This window comes from Microtus oregoni, unplaced genomic scaffold (assembly GCF_018167655.1).
Source record: "Microtus oregoni isolate MIOR12 unplaced genomic scaffold, Mior012 000047F_ref0000412, whole genome shotgun sequence".
NCBI lineage: Eukaryota > Metazoa > Chordata > Mammalia > Rodentia > Cricetidae > Microtus > Microtus oregoni.
Window position 1 is genome coordinate 16,382,969 of NW_024543221.1, and position 18,806 is coordinate 16,401,774.

The window sequence follows — 18,806 nt, forward strand, 5'->3', positions numbered from 1 at the left end:
GATGAACAGGCACCACCTTGGACACAGAGGATAGGATTTTATGTGTGTGTGTGTCCATGCATGTATATCTCTGTGTGTGTTCACATATATATGCCTGTGTATTCATGTCTGTCTGTCTGTGTGTCTTGGGTTGTAAACCAGTGTGCACCCATGCAGAGGCCAGAGGAAGGAATGACTGGAACCTTCCTCTTTTGCTCTCCACTGACCTGGAAGCTTGCTGTCAGTCAGGCTGGTGGACCTGAGGGTTTCTGGAGATTCTCTCGTCTCTGCCTCCCTTCTGACACAGGAGCTCTGGGGTTATGGACGCTCATCCTGCATCCAGCAGTTTGTGACATCCGAGGATCCAAACTCACGCCTGCTTACACGGCAGCACTTTACACGCCCAGCCTACTCCAGTCCAAATTACTTGGTCTCAGAAATTTTGTTTCAACAGCACACACAAACTAAGACAAAGTAAATAATTGAAGCTAGGGTACAATTCAAAGAATTCCCCATCTATTGCAGTAAACACTCAAGGGAGCTTTGGGAAGCCTCATAAATTCCAGAGTTCATCTGTAAGAGTCATGTATTGGCTAGAGAGATGGCTCTGTGGGCAAAGTGTTCGCTGTGTGTGACGCACAAGTCCAACAAACAGAGTTCAGATCCTCATATGGCAAATACAAGCTACCACAGCAGCACAAATGTCTGTCCCACTGCATGCTGCCATGATGGGGGGGCGAGGCTGGGACTAGAGGACAGCCTGAAGCCCATGGGCCAGCTAGTCTGGCTTAGGTAGCACTGAGCAGGTGATGGAGGAAGGTCATTGGTTAAATAAAAAGAAACTGCTTGGCTCTCATTGGTTAGAAGATAGGTGGGAGGAGTAAACAGAACAGAACGCTGGGAGGAAGAGGAAGTGAGCTCAGACTCCACAGCTCTCCTCTGAGGAGCAGACACCTGAGAGAGACGCCATGCCCCGCTCCAGGGCAGACACACGCCATGAAGCTCCGACCCAGGATGGACATAGGCTAGAATCTTCCCGGTAAGACTGGTGCCCACAGATTATTAGAGATGGGTTGATCGGGATATCAGAATTAGCCAGTAAGGGCTAGGGCTAAAGGGCCAAGCAGTGTTTAAATGAATACAGTTTGTGTGTTGTTATTTCGGGCATGAGCTAGCCAGGCAGCCGGGGTGCTGGGGACGCAGCCTCACCGCCCTAATTACAACAAGCAGGAAAGACCCTGTCCCAAATGAGGTTAAAGGCAAGGACATGAAGTTGTCTTTCAGTGTCCATATGTGCACTGTGGCATGCTTGCGACTGAACACACACACACACACACACACACACACAGAGAGAGAGAGAGAGAGAGAGAGAGAGAGAGAGAGAGAGAGAGAGAGAGCCAGAGAGGGATAGAGCCAACGTGTAAAAACAGTCAATTAAATTCTGGAAAAGAATCAAAAGAGGAAAAAGATGTTTGCCTACAAGGAAACACAGCATGTTATAAAACCCTAGAATTTAAAATAAAGATAACCATCTAGGTCAATGCAATAGACTAGAGAGCCTGGAAATGGACCCATCCAAGCTTGGATATTTATCCATCTATATTTTTATGGCAGGGGTGGGTAGGGAGCAGTTGGTGGAACAGTTTTAGCTGCAGGCCATCCAACAGCAGACAAGACAGTGGGCCAGATATAACCAAGAGAGAGTTTGTGAGCTCCTGCTCTGCTCTGTTCTTGGTATCTGCCCTAAAGAAATGTTCACACACATGTGTGACGAGCTTGAATTGGAGGCCTCATTGAAGCTCCATCTGCACAGGAAAGAAAATGAGAAACTCAAATTCAACAACAGGAGAATTCTAAACGGGTTAACACATATACTGCACATGGACCATGGAGACCACTCTCTCTACATGGACCATGGAGACCACACACTCACTCTACATGAACCATGGAGATCACACACCCACTACACATGCACCATGGAGACCACACATCAACTGTACACAGGCCATGTATGAATACACACCCACTCCATTCAGACCATGTATGAATACACACCCATGCCACACAGATTATTCAAGAACTCACACCTGCACTGAACAGATCATGCATCTCTACATCACCAAAGACTTCTCTCTCCAATACATCACTAAAGAGTAAAGATGTTCTTAGCACATGCACACTGGCTGCATCTTGGGACGAAGGCAAACAGAGAACGTTTGTTAGGTATGAACATTCAATATGACTTCAGCCTTCATGCTGTGTTATTTTTTAAGAGAACAAATTATCAGCTTAAAAAAGGGGGAAGGGAATTCTAGGAGTCTTTCCACTAAGTGACCCTATACCCTGGCCACCTCCCTTGAGCATAAAACAGTCACGGCACATGGAAGAGAAGCTCAAAGCCTGATGACCATCATGCCAAAGTTATAGCTGCTCATGGTCCTGGCGTCTCCCTCTCCAGGCAATACTGAAGTCCCCTGGGACCACTAACTAACCTAGGATATTGGGGGGAATGGTTTCAGTTGTATCCTGTTCAACTAAAAACAACAGTTTGGGGAAAGGCTTGCTTCCTAATAAACCTTGGTATTTAACAATGTGACATTGAGGAGAGGCAACACATTCTGAAATGCTCTATCAAGGAACCTCATAAAAACTCCTTTTAGAATCAGTAGTTCAATGTCTTCACAAACCTTGGGCAACTGATAATGAAGACTGGAAAATGTCACAGAGTCCTAGATAAGGAAACAGGTAAGGAAACTCAGCCCAGTGCTATAAGACAACGAAGATGAGGAATAAACATAGCAGAGAATCCAAATATTAGTCCCCAAAGAGAAGGAAAGCAATGGACCACAGAACAGGACATGGCCCAGATGGTATATGCTCCACAGACATTAAGAGGAAAACAGGGATCTTGTAAAAGAACTGGGCAGTATTCTCTCCTCTTCTACCTGCACAGTGAAGGTCTCCTGCCTTAGTTAGGGTTTCAATTGCTACAATAAAACACCATGATCAACTTGGGGAGGAAAGGATTTATTTGACTTACACTTCCACATCACTTTTATCATCAAAGGCAGTCAGGACAGGAACTCAAACAGGGCAGTTACCTGGAGGCAGGAGCTGATGCAGAGGCCACGAAGGAGTTCTGCTTACTGGCTTGCTCCTCAAATCTTGATCAGCCTGTTTTCTAATAAAACCCAGGACCACCACCCCAGGGATGACATCACTCACAATAGTCTGGGCCCTCCTCCATCAATCACTAATTAAGAAAATATCCTACAAGCATGTCTACAACCATTTTTTTTTCATTTTCTGAGACAGGGCTTCTCTGTGTAGCCCTGGTTGTCCTAGAACTCACTTTGTAGATCAGGCTGGCCCTGAACTCAGAGAGATCCACCTGCTTCTGCCTCCCAAATGCTGGGATTAAAGGCATGTGCCACCAAACCCAATCTTATGAAAGCATTCTCTTAATTGAAGTTTCCTCCTCTCAGATGACTTTAGCATGTGTCAAGTTGACATAAAGCCATTCAGCACATCCCCCAACACCAGAAAAACTCACTTGAGAAACTCTAAAGAAGTTATAGATGCAATGAAATCTGAGATCATCGAAAACATTTGCATTAAAGTCTCTAGAAAGAAAACAAAGTCTACATAAAGAAACAAGAAGAGAAGTGGCATTTCCCAACAATAAAGGTGAAAGATATAAGACAAATTTCTTTAAAATTTCCAGAGAATTGCTTTGCAACATAAAATCCCATATTAGATATCAATAGTGCGGGTAAAAGAAGATACTTTTTAAGGTATAAAAGGTCTCTAAAATGTATTTCCCAAGATCCTTTTCTAAGAAAGGTACAATAGGATGTGCTCCAGCAAATCGCACAGTAGGGTATAGTAGAGGGGTGACAAGCTGGCTCAGGGCAACAGAAACAGGGGTGTAGCAAAGAGAGAGAGAGAAAGATCAAACATCTGATGAACAGTAGGTCTAAAGTTCTCCAGGAGAAGTCAGCTGACAGACCTGCAGGTACCTCTGACCAGGGGCATCTCTATGTGAAGGATTTTTCACCCCTCAGGTGAGTCTGGAAAGAAGCAGTGATAGGAACCTACTCAGAGCAGCAAACAGAATGCAAGCTGAATTGGGGGCGTAGCTGGGCAAACAAGGTGCTTCCGTGTCCTACCTTGAGCCACTTTTCATGATGACAGCATAAACACTGAGTTCTGAGAGAAGGGGAACTAAGACAAAGATTGTGAAGTCTCAACACAAAAGCCCATTACAATAGGCAAAAGTAAAGAATGAGTTAGCATAGGCTTCAGAAAGAGGGATGTGATATTGGCAGGGGGACTAAGAGAATTCAAAGTTGCTGTTGAGGAATGGACATGGGAGTCAGGTAAGCCTGTGATAACACACCCCGCACTGAAGAACAATACATCCATCAAGTAGCACCAGAAGACACCATGGTGGTCCCCTAGGAGCCTCTCATCTGGTGATATGACAGCCACTTAGTGTAAGCAAGTTCACACTATGAAGTTCACACCACTATAAAGCCCCTACATCTCTGTCATTAAGTTAAGTGTGACTAATCGAACTGCCTCTATAAACCCCATTTCACTTGGACCGATTTTTCAGGTTAGTTACCCCATACAAACTTGTGTAGAACTATGATTAAATTCCAAATTTTGGAGCCTAGAGAGATGACTCTGAGGGTCAAGTGTTTGTCATGCAAATGAGACAACCTGAGTTTAGAGCCCTAGAACCTACATAAAGATATGGACACCTATAACCACACCTATAATCTCAGCACTGGAGAAGCATGACAGGAAGACCCCTTGGGCTTGTAGGCAAGCTGATCTTGCTGAGTTGATGAGCTGCAGGTTCTGTGAGAAACTGTCTCAAAAACTAAGGTGGGGAATAATTGAGAAAGATCACCAACATTGACCTCGAGAGTCCACATGCACATTCACGGGTACACAGATACAGAGATGTGTGTGCGCGCACACACACACACACACTTTCTAACTTGTCCAAGGATGGAGAGCCGAGGGCTGGAATGCCACCTAGTCAGATGCTCAATATGCACCAGCAGCCAAGATATGCAGAAGAAATGGGCAGGTGCTTCGTGTGGGGTGGGAGGGATTTATCCAGGAATATCCTTCATGTCTGATATCGAGAATGTTCCAAAGAAATCACTTATGACTGTATTCCACTTCCACAAAGTAAAGATAAATAACTTTTCCTGTCTCCAGCTCCCTCGTCTGGGAACCTGGTAGTATGAACTGACCAAGAATTGTTGCTATCACTGAGAAACAATACACATGGAAGAGCCCCAGACAATGTCCATCTGGCCTTTTCTTTAACAGCCCCATGTTTGCTCCTCAGAATGACAACTCTATCCTCCAATCTCTAACACAAGCAAGACATGAGGTTGGCCAACCAGGACCTTTGGGGTGGGGTGGGGTGGGGGGTGAGTCCACCCTGCTTGCTTTTCTGTAACCTCTGACTAGGCCACAGTATAGGGTGGAAACCACAGTGAGCAGAAACAAGAAGGTAAGCCACACAAGGGACATGCCCTGAGGAGGTGAGAGACAGTGACTTCCACTGTGTTGGGACCAATTGAGTCCTGACCTTCAGCTGCTCTTCCCTCCTATGACCTTCTAATTGAAGTTACTAGAAGCTGTGCCTAGCCTAGAGGATCAGAGGATGGGATTTTCACCTGTTGGCCATTGACTGCAGGGTATTTAAGCCTCCATGGTGCTATTAAAGAGGGGCTTTTGTACCAGCGATTAGAGGTCTGTGTGTTGGTCTGTCTCTGCGTGTGTTTCCTCAACCTCCAGCCCCTTGCCCTCCCAAGTACTTATAAGTAAATCTTATTATTATGTATTATTCCTCATCTTCCCCTAACACAACAAGAACTCACTTTCTTACCATGGCATTAAGCCAACCCCATCATGATGCCAACTCTGTCACTTTCAAGAGCACAGTTGGCTTGGCGAAGGCCCTGCATCTTTTATATCATGGTCTTTTCTGTCACCCTCATGAGACATAGTCAAGGGTCATTTTATCATTGACTCCAGTCTGCTACATGGACAGGGCCAGCAGCAGAGGAAACAGGACTCAAAGCTTGTTCTTCACTTTGTGTGGGTAGTTGCAGGCACGTGGCTGCCAGCCCAGCTCATCTCAAACAAGGCCAGCAGCTGCTCAGCATGCTTTTTTAAGCAGAGTTTATTTCTAGGTCTTTGGAAGGCTGTGAGATGTTTTAAGAGGATTTTATTTTAGAAGTCCTATACTCTGTGACTTCTCAAAGCTTTAAATGAGCACTATACATGCTATACTCATACATTATATATACATATTGTACTCATACATGATCTATATACATATAGTACTCATACATTATATATACATGCTGTACTCATACATTATATATATACATATTGTACTCATACATGATCTATATACATATAGTACTCATACATGATATATATACATGCTGTACTCACACATGATATACACACAGGCACAGCACACCACACACATACACACACAGAGACATACACAAATGCACATCATACAAATATATTGCACTTAGTATGAGCATGTTATTGGGGGATAAGCAAAGAGTTCCTCCTCTCAACAACAGGAACCTTGGCAGCTCTGGCCCTGCTGTTTCCAGTGGATTAATTTGGATATTGGGGGGAGGAAATGAGACCAGCCTTAGGGAGGAAACCCAGAACAGGCTTCAGCAGGTAGTTATGAATTTTTCTTTTCCCAAGCTCATCTGTGGAGCACCACGAGGCACTGGTCTGTGTGTGTGCTGTTCTTAGGTGGAACTAGAGTCCAGGAGATCCAGCCTACTGCAGCCTGAGCTGCGTGGGTCAGAAAAGGAGCTGAAGCCAAGAGCTGGCCCTCCAGGAGGAACCAGATGCTGTGCCTAAGCTTCCCCTCCGTCAGATGGCAGCTTTGACAAAGGTGAGTCCACAAACCCTGACGTATCTGAGCTGGGGGGGGGGGGGGGACTATTTTTAGAGTTCTACCTCCTAGACCAGAGACGTTAGGACTCGGGCTTCAGATTCCCACCGAGAAGAAAACGTAGAGACAACAAACCACACAGCCTGTTTCCCAGCTTTTTAGTGGTGCCATGGCAGGCTGACTACAGAGGGGCATTACCTGGTCATACCCTGCCTCCAGGTACAGCTGTTCCTAAAAACAGACCAGCTTTGTCTAGGCTCAGGAGCTAACCCAGCATATATGTATTAATGCATTAATATGCTAATTTAACACTGCCGTGTGACATTTCCTGATTTCTTTTTTTTTTATTTTTTAAATTTATTTATTTATTAAGGATTTCTGCCTCGTCCCCACAACCGCTTCCCATTTCCCTCCCCCTCCCCCGATCAAGTCCTCCCCCCCTCATCTGCTCGAAGAGCAATCAGGGTTCCCTGACCTGTGGGAAGCCCAAGGACTGCCCACCTTTATCCAGGTCTCCTAAGGTGAGCATTCAAACTGCCTAGGCTCCCACAAAGCCAGTACGTGCAGTAGGATCAAAAACCCACTGCAATTGTTCTTGAATTCTCAGTATTCCTCATTGTCCGCTATGTTCAGCTAGTCCGGATTTATCCCATGCTTTTTCAGACTTAGGCCAGCTGGCCTTGGTGAGATCCCAATAGAACATCCCCATTGTCTTAGTGTGTGGGTGCACCCCTCGTGGTCCTGAGTTCCTTGCTCGTGCTCCGTCTCCTTCCGGACATTTCCTGATTTCTAAGTGTGGTACTCAAGTCCTTTAGATGAGGTTGTTTCTCCCCAGGTGTTATGTTAGCCTCTGGATTCCAACACAGTACCCAGGTTCCCAATCTCAAGCAGTGTGTGACAGGACCACACTTTTCCTCCCTCCTGCCCCTCCCAATGCTACTTTTCATTCATCAGGGTTCGGCCCAGAAGCCTAGCTCTTTGGGGATCATTCCCAAGAGCTCCGCTCACACCAACTCCTTCCGTCATGGACATTAATGTTCTAGAAACTTCTTTCTGGCTACAGTGCACACAATGCCTTCCTCTGGTCCTCCACTGGCTGGCACATGGCATTGCTCTCAACTACACAAAGTCAGCAGGGGTTCTATGATGATATGCAAGATATTCGTCAGTATTGATCTAGGATAGGGTCATTTCAGGTTCCCTATCCTCAACTGCCCAAGGAACTAACTGGGGACCTCGGCTTGGGCACCTGGGAGCCCCTCTAGGGTCAGGTCTCTTGCCAACCCTAAAGTGGCTCCCTTAACTAAGAATTGTGGTTCCGTGCTCCCCTGTCCAACCTTCCTTTATCCCAATCCTCCTGTTTTCCCAAGGCCCGACCTCCTTCCCTTCTAACTTTTCTCTCCCCATCTCCCCTTACCCCCATCCCACCCCACCCCCAAGATCCCAATTTTCTCCCCGGCAATTTTGTCTACTTCCCTTAGCCAAGAGGATAACTATATGTTTTTCCTTGGGTTCCCCTTCTTACTTAGCTTCTTTAGATTCACCTATTATAGACTCCGTGACCCTTACTTATGGCTCGAAACCAATTATGAGTGAGTACATCCCATGTTCATCTTTTTGGGTCTGGGATACCTCACTCAGGATAGTGTTTTCTATTTCCATCCATTTGCATGCAAAATTCGAGAAGTCATTTTTTTTTTTACCGCAGCGTAGTACTCTAATGTGTAGATATTCCATACTTTCTTCATCCATTCTTCCATTGAAGGGCATCTAGGTTGTTTACAGGTTCTGGCTATTACAAATAATACTGCTATGAACATAGTTGAACAAATGCTTTTGTCATATGATAGGGCATCTCTTGGTGATGGATGGAGATAGAGACAGAGACCCACACTGGAGCACTGAACTGAGCTCCCAAGGTCCCAATGAGGAGCAGAAGGAGGGAGAACATGAGCAAAGAAGTCGGGACCACGAGGGATGCACCCACCCACTGAGACAGTGGAGCTGATCTATTGGGAGCTCACCAAGACCAGCTGGACTGTGACTGAAAAAGCATGGGATAAAACTGGACTCTCTGAACATGGCGAACAATGAGGGCTGATGAGACGCAAAGGACAATGGCACGGGGTTTTGATCCTACGTAATGTGATGGCTTTGTGGGAGCCTAGCCAGTTCGGATGTTCACCTTCCTAGATATGGACGGAGCGGGGAGGTCCTAGGTCTTACCACAGGGCAGAAAACCCTGACTGCTCTTTGGACTGGAGAGGGAGGGGAAAAGGAGTGGGGGGAGGGGGAGAAGAGTGGGAGGAGGGGGCGTAGGGTGGGAGGAGGGGGAGGGAAATGGGAGGCTGGGAGGAGGTGGAAACTTGTTTTTTTTTTCTCCTTTTCTCAATAAAAAAAAAAGTCAGCAGGGGAAAGGGTTGGGGACTCACCGCTCTCTTTCCTCCTGCCAGCCCTCTCTCTGACTAAAGTCCTTCATCTCATTCACCTGGTCCTTGAATGGCATCACCCCCAGTGAACTCTCCCTCCAAGAAATAGCCTCTTCTTAGTTTCTGCAAAGCCACCCCTAAATCTCTATCCCTCTTCCTGGGTCCCTCCTTTACCCAGCTATTAAGTACTGTCCCAGACTCGTAGGCTTACAAGTCTCGTCACACCTCCCCTCCTCTCTTCCTTCCCCCTCCCTTCCCCCCCTCTCTGTCTCAAACATCACCATGCATCCAAAATACCATTTATTTGCTCCCAAGCTTTTAGTTTTTTAGAGTGGACCTTTCTTCTGAGCCATACCTAGCAATGTTAAGTCAATCACTGTTTTCTGGTACTGTGAGAACAAGTTAATGTTTCACACAGAACACTTGGCTACTGACAGAGGTAAGCTCTATTCCACGGTCTTACCGTGTCTTGAATCTAAAGGATCATCAGGAGATGATCTCCTGATGAGAAGCCAGGGAAGACACACATCCATTATAGACGAAGCTGACGAGACAGACTCCCCAGTGCCCAGTGGTCAGAACACCATCCAGTGAAACATGAAGGCAGACACAGAACAAGGAGCTGGGACAAGGGGATCATGTTACACTTGGCCCAGAGTTCTCCGCTGTTTGACAATCTGTCCCCCACATAAGACACTAAATTTAATAAATGAGGGGCCAAGTTGGCCGTGCATATGTGGGCTCAGTCTTGGAAGGTCTCTGCTCCCAGCAGGCTTCTGTCCAGTAGCACCTAATCTCTTGCTGCTGCAATGGAACTCAAGAGGAAGAGTGGTAGACTAGCTGCCACAGAAGACGACACTGCTCCTAACTGGCAGGTGTGTTTTCTATCCCTTCAGAGAAGTCCTTGGGGCCATGACCCCTGACCACTAAGAAAGGCTTTCTCGTTGAGTCAGTTGGCAAGTCGGGATCTCACAGAATCAAGTCAATTCAGTGTGAATGTCTTCGGGTCTTGATAGCCAGTTTTCTGCTTATATTTCAGCCCATCACAGTGTGAATGGCACTGGCCTTTCTGCTTTCTTCAGCCCACTTGGTCGCCGAGGGCAAGGAGCCTCTCTACATGTTTGTTCACAATCAAGCAGTAACTACAGCTAAGAAGTTGAATGAACAACACCAAAAGCCATGGTCTGCTTTCTTTCTGATACACCAAGACATCATCGGATCCTTTTAGAACCATTAGACTGACCTCGTAAGTGGTTAACCCTGAAGGCACGTTTCCTAGGTTAAGCTATAAGCAGAGGTTTCACTGCTCCGTAAGGGATTCAGTCAACTTATTCAGACACTGTGGGGAGAAAGAAAGAAGGGAGCAGAGAGAGGACATACTTAAATCATGCATTGAGAGGGAAATCAAGAGTGAGTCAGGGTGAGTCAACTTTTGGGGATGTGGATACATCTTCACATGAAAATAACGAACAAGCAGCCTGAAAGGATGAAATCAAGGCTGCCAGAAAGCAGGGTTGTTCCAGCAATGCTTCAAACACCACTGTTAACTAAGAGATGTCAAGGCTGAACACAAATTCTGGCTCCCTGGAAAGGACCAAGTAGGGAGAGAGTGAGTTACCTCGGCAACTCCTCTACTTCCAACCAGTGACGGAGCTTGTGGAAATGCCTTTGGCCAGCTTCCTACAGGTCTGTGCCTCCCAGAGCCAGGGCTGACGGGTCCCCTCTCAGAAACAGCAGGAGATAAAGCGGGTGACATCTTCCCTACCTTTATCGTTCACATTTGGTTCACATTTGGTATCAAGTACCAAAGCAGTGTTTTGCTATCACTAACCCAGATATTCTGTATCTGCACTGTTGTAAAATAATAATGTCCCAGCACAACATTCAGTAGCCCTCTGCCTTCCGGGGTTCTTCCATCAGGCAATGTGCACCGTCCACACCACCGCACAAGCCCCTTTCTCTTCTACAGTCCTCAATGAAGTCAGAAAACACCATTGTTTCATTCAACAAAGCATGGTGCCAGAGGGACCTGCCTGAACCAGGAAAACCAGCACAGGGTTCACAAACAAGATGTCTACCAGGACAAAGTCTGAAGAGTTGGGGTGTGGCAGGCAGAGAATGTACCCCGGAAGATTAGAAGCCTGTGTTGAGGGAGCTATGGCTTGGGGGCAGGGTGAAAGCAGGGGCCAAAGGGACAGGATTCAAGGCAATGCCTAGCAGGGACTCTGCGTTCATCCTAAACACTGAGGAGTTAGTTCTAAGAAGATGAGAAACCACAGTTGAGTTTTATTTTTAATTATTTATCTTAACTTTACATGTATGGGTGTTATGCCTTCATTGAGGTGTGTACATCAATGTATAAAGTACCTGTGAAGGCCAGAAGAGGGCGCTGGATCCCTTGGACCTCCTTACAAACCATTGTGAGCTGCCATGTGGGTGCTGGGAACTGAACCTAGCTCCTCTCTCTGCAAGAGCAGCAGATGCTCTCCACCACTGAGCCATCTCTCCAGCACTAACAACTGGGTTTTTTAAAAAATTAGGTCTGGTTGGGTTTTTACTAAGAAATATCACTAGGCACTAGGAGGGTGGTGAACTGAGGGGGTTGAAATAGATGAAGAGCTACTAATTAGAAGTCATTTGCTTACCAGACACTGGTAGAGAGGACTGTGGGTCAGGAGAGCTCCAGTGACTACACAGTGACTAAAAAAAGAAAACCCACAAAAACTCAAGATCAATCTAGTAGGCAGAAGAAACAGGGCATATGAGAGAAGGAAGAGCTAAGGAATGGTTTGGGATAACCTGAGAAATGGCAGTGTCACTCAGAAAGCTAATGGAAATGTCTGAAGATGAGTGAACATGGGCGCAGAACTAAGATAGCTGCAAGGGAGTCCAGAAAGAGGTTCAGTTACCAGCTAGATCCAGGCAGAACACCATAATGAAGATAGTCAGGGCTGGACAGATGGCTTAGGGGTTAAGAGCATTTGTTGCCCCTTCCCAGGAGACCTGTCAGAACTGTGGCAACTCATAACCACCAGCAACTCCAGTCCCAAGGAGTTTTTTTTTTTTTGGTACCATAAAGCAAGCCAGTAAGCAGAACCCCTCCATGGCTTCTGTATCAGTCCTGCCTCCAGGTTCCTGCCCTGTTTGAGTTCCTATCCTGATTTCCTTCAGTGATGAACAGAAGTGTAAGCCAAAAAACCCCTTTCTCCCCAACTTGCTTTTTGGTCATGGTGTTTCAGTCACAGCAATAGAGAGTCTAAATAAGACAAGTCAAAAACACCCATATACTTAAAATAACAATTTTAAGTGCTTTTAAATGAAATAAGTCCTAATTCAGTGTCTCTGTGGCACTAGCCACACTCGAAGTGCCTTGTGTCACTGGTGACTTGATGTTACCACAGTGAACCTATTGGAGAATTCTCTTAAGGAAGCTCCAGGGTTTCCTGTTCATAGCACTCCTCTCTGATGGTCTTCTGAAGAATGCCCAACTGTCAGTCAGTCAGACCAAGAGATCCTGTGTTCCTGAGCCCCACCTAAGGCCCTGGGTCTGAAGGTGGTGTGGGAAGAGGAGGAACAACCATCCTGTTTGCAGAGACCTGCCAATCTATGTTGAAAACGGGAAAAGGTACATGCCATGTTAAACAAAACAAAACATGCATGTTGGTTAGTTTTGTCAACTGGATTGGATCATAAGGTGCCCCAGATATTTAGTTGAACATCATTTACAGGTGTGTCTGTGTTAAGAGTGTCTCTGGGTAACATGGGCATTAGACCCTATGTTCTGAGGAGAGTACACTGCCCTCTCCAGTATGGGCCAGGCTCATTCAGCCTACTGAAGGTCAGGGTTTAAATACTAAGGCCAAGGGAACATCCCAACACTTGAACGTGGTTTGATTAACACAGATCTCCTGTCTTCTGACACCGCCTGGATGGAGCTTACAACATCAGCTCTCCCGGGTCTGGACGGCTCAGCTGCCATAACCACACAGCCTAATTCTCTGTTCTAATCCACCACACACACACACACACACACACACACACACACACACACACACCGATTCTGTTTCTCTAGAAAACCCTACAGAAGCCAAAGATGGCACAGGCAAGGGAGTGATCTACCACTGTAAAAATACTAGCAGAAAAACCAGAGAGATCAAAGTCATATGAAACCAAGTGCCAAGAGGGTGTCGAGTCTTTATTTGGATTTTGACAAAGGAGGGGAGAGGGGATGAAATCCTGGAAAGAGAGGAGGAGGTGGAGTGAGATGGCTTGGGGGGTAAAGTCTTGCAGCATAAGCCTGGCAGCCCAAGTTCTATCGCTGGAAACCATGAAAAGGCAGAAGGAGAGAGCCAGCTCCACAGAGTTGTCCTCTGACCTCCACACAAGCACGTTCCCACCTCCAATGATATTAAATAAATTATTTTAAAATTCCATTTGTACGCATTTGGAATGTCAAAGGAAAACAGATGCTCGGCTAAACCGTAAGAGACAAGGGAGTGAGAGGGAGACTCTAGACAACGAAAGAATAACAAGAATGGAATTATTAACTATGCCCAGGCTAACCCAGACACTGGGATAAACAATGGGACCTAAGTTGTCATAGAATGCTGGCTGCTCAAGCACAGAGGTCTCAACAGCTCGGAGCACTATGGTAGCTAACATGGGTGGTCAACTAAACAACAGAATCCCCGAGGAAACAAACCTCCAGGCACGTCATGAGGGAGTTTCTACTGGGTTAACTGAGGTGAGAAGACCCATCCTGTGTGTGGAAGCATCACTTCACAGACTGGGATAAAGGAGAAATGAAAGAAACGGCTCTCTTCTCAGCTTCCAGGCAGCCGAAGCAATGACCAGCTGTCTCATGCCCCTGCTGACATCCCTGATCCTCCACGACGGATCCCTTGGACCATGAGACAAAACTGACCTTCCTCCCTCAAGTTGCTTTTCTCACAACAACGAGAAAATTAATCCAAACACCACCCAGGCTTCCAGGACAAAAGACAACTGATGTTTAGAAAAGCCTTATAAATTATATTAACAAATAGCAAATTTAATATATATTTAATATATTGTAATGTATAAGAGAATCATTTCACGAAACTGTATCTGAAGTTATTATGCACCTGGGTGCCTGAACTGTGGGTGTAACATCAAATGTGGTAAGAACATGAGGGTTTAAGGGTCAGAACCCTACAAAGTGGAAAATTCTGTGTCCAAGAGGATCTGGTGAGTGAGTTTTCCTCTTTGGTTTATTTCACCCAATTCAATCAGCAATAGGTCACATAGAACAGTCGGGTTACTCCCTTAGTAGTTCTGACTCAGAGCCCACAGGGCATCGCTTCACATTCTGCTCAAGGTTAATATGAGAGCTTCTTGAAGGAACATGGACACAGAGTACCGGAGGCTGAGCAGGAAAGAACCTCTGGGTTCCATGGGTGATCTCTAGGCTTCCAGGCTTTGGAGATGAGCACTCAGGCTTGAGAAGGAAGGTGTCCTTAAGACATGGCCTTGCGTGACATTCTGCATGATGTTGCCATAGCCTTCACTATTTTCCAGAGACTGCATAGACATTTCTTGGCTTCTGGATGCTGAGTAGCATTTTTGAATACAATCTTTATCTTTTATTTAACATTTATTTTATTTTATTTTTATTTTTGGTTTTCCAAGACAGGGTTTCTCTGTAGCGTTGGCACCTGCCCTGGAACTAGCTCTTGTAGACCGAGCTGGCCTCGAACTCACGGAGATCCACCTGCCTCTGCCTCCCAAGTGCTGGGATTAAAGGCGTGCCTCACCACCTCCCAGCTTAACATTTATTTAATGTTGATGATGTGTCTATGTGCATGTCTCTGTGTAGGCCTGTACATGAGTGAAGTACCCTCAGAAACCAGAAGATGGCGCCAGACCCCCTGTGGCGCTGAAGTTCCAGAGGATTGTTAGACTTGGTGTGGGTGCTGGGAACCAAACACAGAAGAACAAGAGCTCTCACCACTGAGCCGTCTCTCCAGCCCCTAGATGCTCATCTGTAAATACGCATGCACATAAGTGCTGCTTTGCTGTGCGCTCTCTGTGGGTTTTCCCTGAGATAACTGCCCTTCGGCATGTGCCTATCTTTACTGAGACACGCTTCAACGCCTTCGTTCAGTGATGTTTAAGATGTATTTGCTTTAGTCTCATGCACTGTGTAGAGTTTATCCACATTAATCATCTTTCCCCATCGGAATCTCTTGTATTTACAGCCTGCCATGAGAGCAGACACTGACACATTTCCTTTCGGGCAGTTCTCTGGGTCGGCAAAACACTGTGCATACTCAGAAACACCGATTTCCTACGAGATTCGCATGTATCAACTGCCACATTGACAAGGCAAAATATACGTGTGGTGCTTAAAATATCTATGGAGGGAAGTATTCGATTAATTTCCCAGTCATACCTAAAGAGGTACAGGATGCGGCTCTACCCCTCAGCTCTCTGCTAGGCTGGCACCAATGGTATCTATCAGAAATGAGAATGCCAGCATCACTCGGGACTGGCAAGGGCATCTGGGAGGGTGAGAAGCTGACACCCTGTCTACAGGGTGGTAAGAGCTGATATGCAGTGTGCAGGGTGCGCACTAAACATGAGAAACCCTTAACCTGACAGTTCCACTCAGAACTCATCCTGATTATGAGATCCACATCAATTATGATTTATAATGGGATGGTTAGTAATAGAGCAATTACACAAACCATGGGGAAGCCACCTTAGGGCTCTACACAGGTCTGCTGGCATGGAGGGGTGGTTGAAACACCACTATGGCACTCGCTCTAAGTGGCTCTGCTGAGAACATGCTTAGAAGAATGAGCTTCGATGAGAAATTTATTAGTTATGTACTCGTCTGGATTTTGTAATTTTTCTATAATATATGCCTAGGCTTTTATAGTTACTGCATCCATCTGTCTATCCATTCATCTACCCACCCAACGGACCAGCCATTCATGTAAACAATGATTTCGAAGCCTCCCAACCCCTACCCCCAGCCATGCTTCCTAGAGACACATAGACTTTGCAGTTGCCTGGTAAGAACTGCTCATATCTGAGTGAATTTGGTGACCATCATTCCTCCCAAACCAGTCTCCTCTTGCTCTGCTCTCCCTTACCACACAGACAATGATAGATCTTGCTCACCAAGGTCTCCCGGACACAGCGCCTCTCGAGCAGCCTCTGGGCTCCACTCTCCACGGTGACTCCCAGCCAGTTGAGCGCTGCCCAGCACCAGAGGTCTTCATAACTACCATGCCAGTAGCTCACAAATGCAAACGTCATTGCAGTAGAAAGCAATGTTCCCAGCAGGCCACGCTGGGACCCGCCCAGTGGAATGTACACATACCTGGAGAGAGAAGAGGCTGTGAGAAGCCATGCTGACGGATGGAGGGACAGATGCACTTGCCTCCCCCCTGCTCTCTGGTTTGACTCTTGAATACCCGCATTACTGCTTAAGGTACACAGATCCCACTTCCAGGAAGCTGTAGGCCAAGCTCGAGCTCTCCACCTCACTCATCACTGGCCACACCCCAAACTCGCACAGGGTGTGGCTTTAGGTCGGATGAACAGACACACCAAAGGGCCCTTACTGTGGCAAAATCACTTACAAGAGGCAAGGGGGTAGCAGTGAGTTTAAAGCTGATGAAGGGGAGCACCCAGCCTGGGAGCCCATCACGGGGCACCTACCTAGCTACTGGTGTTGGGAGGACACTGACCGTCATGGCAACTGTGCATCTCACAGCTCAGACTACTAAGTTTATGGTAAAGCCATATTTAAAATACTGGTGAAACCATTATTTATACACAGTGGCTAAAAGGAGGCCCTCATGAGGTAGGAATGGGGTGTATAAAAAGGGTAAGGGGGCTGGTCCCAGATTCCCAGGCAAACGACCCAGAGGCAAATAGAGAGAGGAGCTCTGGACTCACAAGGGTGCTGGACCAATGCCTCACACTCTGCCCCAGAGCATAGCACCCTCAGATACGTCTCCAGGCCTGAGTGACGAGTGCCCACATATGAGAACATGGATTGCGGGAACTCACCCTCCTCTGGGGTTTCCAAGAGACCACAGGCCTCAGTTTATTCTGGTCATTTCCTCTTTGCCCCAGTCCCCCCCCCCCCCCCGGGAGGGGACAAGAGGTCTTCCTGATGTCTTCTGAGACACTTTACAAGGATCTTTCCCCCTTGACGCACCACGCTTCCCACCTGCCATCCCAGAATCCTGTTGGTTTATCATCCATACTGCTCATGCGCTACTTCCTTACTGCGGAAGAAGCTTTATTTAAAAGCTTCATTTCTAATAGCAATACTTCTCAGAAGAAGACAACAGTAAATAAAGCCAATCAGACCAAAAGATAGATGTCAAAGAAACTATGTAAGTGTTTTATTTGAAATAATTTAAACAATGCATAGAATGATGCATATTAATTACTAAGACACTGTGGTGGTCAATAGATATGTGCATTTGATGTTATTGGCTCCTCAAACTTTTTTTCCAGAATTCTGAGGCTAGAATTCAGGACCTTGTGCATGCTGGGAAAGGGCTCCACCATATCCCCAGGCTCCTTCCACACGCATACACACACACACACACACACACACACACACACACACACACACTACTATCCTCAGTCGGCACTGTCAATTCCCAGAGAAACCTGGCGCAGGTGTCACCCAATACCTCTCACCCCAACCCCTACCCTAAACCCTAATGCCCTCCTCCCAGGGGCTTTGCTTCTCTTCCCCCAGCTCTGGATTCCTATATAACTCAGTTGTTTTGGCCCCATGCCTTCTGGATCACCATGTGCTCTCTTGGTCCTGGCCTCTTCTCCTCTCTTCTCTGCCCCCACTCCCCTCCTCTCATGGCCCCATCTGTTCTACTGCCCATGTTAAGTCTGGACCCTTCTAGATGCCTCTGGCCGTTCTCTCCCTCATATCTACAATAAAACCCTTCTCCGCCACATCTTGGAGCGGTCATGCTCTCATTTCACACAGTCACCTCACCATGCACCAGGAAGCTTGCACTTCTTATCCTAGCTGTGACGGGGTTGACTTTCGGCACTGCCTGAAAGTGAGTTCTAGGACCCTGCCGCTAAGCTGTATGCCCAGGTCCTCCTCTGCAGACTCTTGCCTTGACAAAGCTTTATCGGGTTCCTCCAAGAGTCCCACATCTTGGCTTGGTGTTCATGCTTGTCCGGCCTGCACCACCCAATTATAGCAAGAATCCTGCTAGATCAGTTTAGGGAATATCCCTCCCCGTCCTACCTGATCACCCTTATTTCCTTCCTCAACCACCTTAGTCCACCCGGCCTCCTTTCAGGAAGAACCCCATTAGGCTGGAGACCAGGGTGGTGGCTCAGTAGGCAAAGCACTTTCAGTGCAAACACAAGAACCCAAGCTCAATTCTCAAACACTCTCTCTC

At 46.7% G+C, this 18,806-nt stretch overlaps 1 protein-coding gene across 1 annotated transcript in view; it reads right to left on the reverse strand.

Annotated features, from left to right (window-relative positions):
• The window catches only part of Hhat (hedgehog acyltransferase), a 245,673-nt gene that overhangs the window by 54,444 nt on the left and 172,423 nt on the right, over positions 1 to 18,806 (reverse strand). The window contains exon 10 of the mRNA XM_041635455.1: positions 16,531 to 16,732. Within this exon, the coding sequence (XP_041491389.1) occupies positions 16,531 to 16,732 (202 nt within the window). The remainder of the gene's footprint in view (positions 1 to 16,530; positions 16,733 to 18,806) is intronic.